The 4,670-nt window shown below is 33.3% G+C and overlaps 1 protein-coding gene across 1 annotated transcript; it reads left to right on the forward strand.

The window, feature by feature from the left end:
- Positions 1-224: 224 nt before the first annotated feature.
- On the forward strand, positions 225-3,930 carry LOC121128148 (ephrin-B2). Its single transcript, XM_040723713.2, has 2 exons — positions 225-429; positions 2,698-3,930. Exon 2 carries the CDS (start codon positions 2,698-2,700, stop codon positions 3,517-3,519), a length of 822 nt encoding a protein of 273 aa, XP_040579647.1. The 5' UTR covers positions 225-429; the 3' UTR covers positions 3,520-3,930.
- Positions 3,931-4,670: the final 740 nt, after the last annotated feature.

Consider the following 4,670-nt stretch of genomic DNA (forward strand, 5'->3'; position numbering starts at 1 on the left):
GGAAACACATATTATTTTGATTTTTTTATCAAAAAATAATAAAAAAATATATTTTTTCATCTATATTCAATGACCCGCTGTGATGATACTTTTTTATAAATACAATACATCCATCGGGATGCATTGCTAGAGAAAGCGCGCTGTGTCGTTCTTGCGCTCTCTTTTAAATCCACGCGCCGAATGTTCTACTACTGTGTTTCATAGTAAAAAAGGAAAAAAAAATTACTTCAGTACTTTGAGTTGTTGATACGAGTACGGAGCAGTACTTTTTGAAAACAGTTGATACTTAATATTTATATATAAATATATATGTTGATTATAATCAGTGGTTGTGTGTTTCGATTATTAGTATTAAATCATTAATCCAAATATTAATAGAGCATCCATTTTGATTGACGATGAGGAGTCAATAAGAAGATTTTAACCTATGTAAGTGCTTTATATTTTATTAATTATTATTCTTCGCCAAAGGGCGTCAATATACATGTAAAAATATTTAGTAATACAACGGACAAAAGAAAATGAGGACTCTTCAATTCACTCTAACGATTCTCTTAATCGGCATGTTTCCCCAATTTTTTGTAGTCTCTCATGTCCTTTATTGTTCATCTAGTAAGAATAATGTCCCAGATTCAGTTCCACTCTCTCAAGTTAGTATATGAAGTAGGGATTTACTCTCAACATCTGCCTTTTTGAATGACTATCCTATATTATTTTTTTTTGTATGTTATTTCATTGTACTCAAAAAGATGGTTGTTACTAGCTTTTACAATAATAAGTACATTATTGTACATCGATGATGAATTCGTCGTAGAACATCATGGATTATACATGTTTCTCTTATATATACTAAAGGATTCAAAGTTGGTATGTTTCTACGTAATTTTATGTATGATTATAGACTATAATCTATTCCCTACCCATTCGTTTAAGGGTGTAATGATCTATTATAACGGCAACAATGATTCCTTGTCAATAACAAAGTGATTGTTTTGACCCCAGGTGATGAAATGTAACTAAATCTCCTTCTACCACGTCACAAAATATCTTCCATTACCTCAAAACCAATTATAACACAACACAAATAATAATTGATTAATGCGAGTATTATAAGTATCTCCAGAGCAATATCCAATATATATATATATTGATGGTATTCGAGTATTAATTAAAAAGTATGTACTCAGAAGATTCTTTGCTGTAGGAAACATTCTACGCGATGAACTCTCAAAGAATGTTTTTTTTGGGAACTCTAAAAAACCCTATTGTGACATGGGAGAGAATTCCTTTCCACCTATTGAGTATGTAGAGAATGAGACTCACAAAAATAGGTATCTCAATTAAGAGCCCTATTCAATTACAGTGAGGGGAGGGGGTACTCTTTATTTAATCTATAAGAAAAAAGTCCAATCAGTCCCATGAGAGTCCTTGTAAATAAATAAACCTACAATATTAAAAGACATCTTATTTTGTTGGAAAAATCTGTTTTTGAAAGAGTCCTTCAAAGTAATCTCTTTACTTTGTACCCATAAATTTAGCAATTTTCCTTCTTTTTTCAATTACCATTCATATGTACATATATTAATAGGTACTGAAATAACCAGACACTTTATGGGTAATATCTATCTACCTATATATAGGAATGTTAATGATTAATTTTCTCCCTTTGGTCCAATCTCTTCAAATAGAGGAGTGATTAACTCATTGGCTCAAAATATCTACGTACATACAAAAATATAATTAAATTTTTGAGTGTTTTTCTCCTCATTTTGGCGGATTTCTCATTGTATTTATTTATTTTTCTACAAAGGCGTTTATTTTTGGATAAATTTTGAGTAAACCCCTTGGAAAAAAACCCCCGAAATAATGTTGGTATTGATTGATTTATAAGAGATAACAATGATGAATAATAGCCCCAAATCAATGTTGACAAACTCCATGGGACGGTCAAGCCTTACATTTATCGATTTATTCTTGAGTTGAATGTCTATTTACATATTTCTTAGGATGAGTAGAGTTCATCATTTTATATGTTTGAGAGGATTTGCGGAAGTCGGATTTTTTATTGTGTTGTATTGTGTCGCCTTCCTTGGATCAAAGGGAAGGACCGTAAAATACATATTTCTTCTTTATGTATCATGGAACAAACAAACAAACACTTTATCAATCTCTGTCGTGTGACTCTTTCTCCGCTCTCGGAGTCCCCCATTCGACCTCAACAAAAACATTTGTACCACAAAAGAAACACAAAATGATAAACTCCTTTTTAGAATCATCATAAGTCACCTGGCCCAGCTCTTTGTAATTTATGAAAAAAGATCCAAAGTACTTATATCTATATATGTTATAATTAACTTCTCTCTTTTTTTATCCGTTTAAAGATTCCTTTAGGCGGTAAATGTACAACATGGGTTCTACATCCAGGGTTGAAAAGAATTTTTTTATTATTTCTATGATGATGATCTTCTTTGTATTCCTAAAAATACAATGTACTTTTTTTTTGTAATATTATGTACATTGAAGCAAACCCTTGTACATAAATGAAAAAGGTGCTATAACACATATCTACTTATGAATGAATTTATGAGGAGTCCCCTCTTGTGTTTAATTAGTGTGGCAAGAATTTGCTGAATCATTCGCCTGTCTAGCTCATTCCAACATTTTATGCATCATACTAATTATTTTCTTTATTTCCAGATGATTTTCTCTCACGTATTCAACATGCTTCTTCTACGCCTTTCCTTCCTCCTCTTTGTCATCTCGAAGCGTGGATCCGGAAAGCAAGTCCATGAAGTCCATTGGAACGCCTCTAATCCCATGTTCCGCATTGATAATACAGACAACGTCATCGATGTGAACGAATCAAATGGAGTATTTGAGTTTGATCAAGCCAATATAGTCTGTCCTTACTATCAAGGAACTTCCTCTCCCCAAACTTCGGATGAAGAAAAGGAAACTTATATTATTTATAACGTGAGCAAGGAAGAATTTGACTCTTGCATCATACTTAATCCAAATCCTCGTGTGATTGCCCAGTGTGATCATCCGGATAAACTTCTTTACTTTACCATTACGTTCCGCTCCTTTACTCCTACACCCGGTGGCCTGGAATTTAAGCCAGGGAACGACTATTATTTCATTACAACGTCTTCCAAAGGGGAGCTTCGTCGCAAGAATGGAGGTCGTTGTAATTCGCACAACATGAAAGTCATTTTTAAAATTGCTCCTCTAGAAAAAAGGAACATAGTCAAAACGGATGATGCTCCCCTTGAGGACAAACTCTCAAATAATAAGTTGTATCCCTCTCTGCAGTCCCCCAAAACTCGTAAAATGTACAAAGAAGATCTCTATCGACGAAAGAATCAGAAACGTCGACATGAGGAAACAATGTTCAAGCAGGAAGCCTCGAGAATGCCTTCATCCTCACCTTCAATCCATGGCGTGTTCTCATGGACTCTTTCACGTCTACTACTTCCTATCATCACTCTTTCATTCTTGCACTTGTCTCTCGTCTCCTAGGGATATTCACCCTCTATGCCATATTAAGATTCATTCAGCCAATTATAGATAATATTTAAAGAAATGATAAGTTTATATACAAAATAAATATATATATAGATATAGATTATGTTTTGAAGAATATGTTGAGCGTGCCATTCCGTATCAGTCAGGATTCAATCACCGCTAATACATCCGGGGAAGAACCTTTATCCAAGGACTAAATAATCAGTAAAGTGATCAGAACCCTCAAGTTTTATTCCTTGTGGAGTTGGTGGTACTCCTTCCTTCTCTTAAGTATATAGCATGTATTGATATATTTGTTAGTATTTTTATTTTATTTTTCCCAATATGTTCCCCTGTGATTTCTTTCATTTTGTTTTTTTATGTATCCATGATATGATGTTAATAAAAAATGTTAACTGTTAAAAATCCGTGTCTAATTTCATGACAGAAGAAAAGGTTGGATGAGGGGATCATCAATCATTTGAAAAGGAACATTTAAGTTTTTGATCTATTCTATACAGTATTTGAACTCTTGCTATGCAATAATAACTGTTTGTGACATACACATCTACAAGTAAATTAGTCTACCCTTGGACGATCTTATTACTAATAGACAGTGTCGTAATGTAGATAAATTAAACTCAAATTAATTCTCGTTAATCAGTGAATAAACCCAGTACTTTATAAAAGTCAATCAATTATATAGACATAACTGAATAACTACTCATGACTTTCGATCCTTTTTCCACTTTATGTTTGGAGCAATGGCTGAAGGGTTCAGAGGCTACCGGAGACAGTTTATAATCGCATTTTTTGAATAGTTAAGTAAGTTAAATTCACTTAACTGAACGCTTGAGTTATCATCTTTCATTCTATATGGAGAAGACAAGCAAAAAATCAACATAATCCCGATGGAAGAGAGCGGTCTTGTCCCAAGATTTTTTTTCCCATTGTGGCTTTAATATCTAATTCCAGGTACTTGGCTTGGTGATGTCCTAATGTTAGTTCTACTGAGTCCTTTTGCTTCTCGTGGACAGGTTCCAATGTATTTTAATCAGAAAAAAAATTATCCCACTTCCATTGTGTCATACATAAGTCTCAAACATCACTCTTGATTGAGCCATTGACATTTTTGTGAAAGGACGGGATTCCAATCCTCTAGCCTT

This window comes from Lepeophtheirus salmonis, chromosome 13 (genome assembly GCF_016086655.4).
Source record: "Lepeophtheirus salmonis chromosome 13, UVic_Lsal_1.4, whole genome shotgun sequence".
NCBI classification, from domain to species: domain Eukaryota; kingdom Metazoa; phylum Arthropoda; class Copepoda; order Siphonostomatoida; family Caligidae; genus Lepeophtheirus; species Lepeophtheirus salmonis.

What these genes read in the sequence shown, in the direction of transcription:
- LOC121128148 (XM_040723713.2), top strand. Translation starts at nt 2,698, where the DNA reads ATGATTTTCTCTCACGTATTCAACATGCTTCTTCTACGCCTTTCCTTC.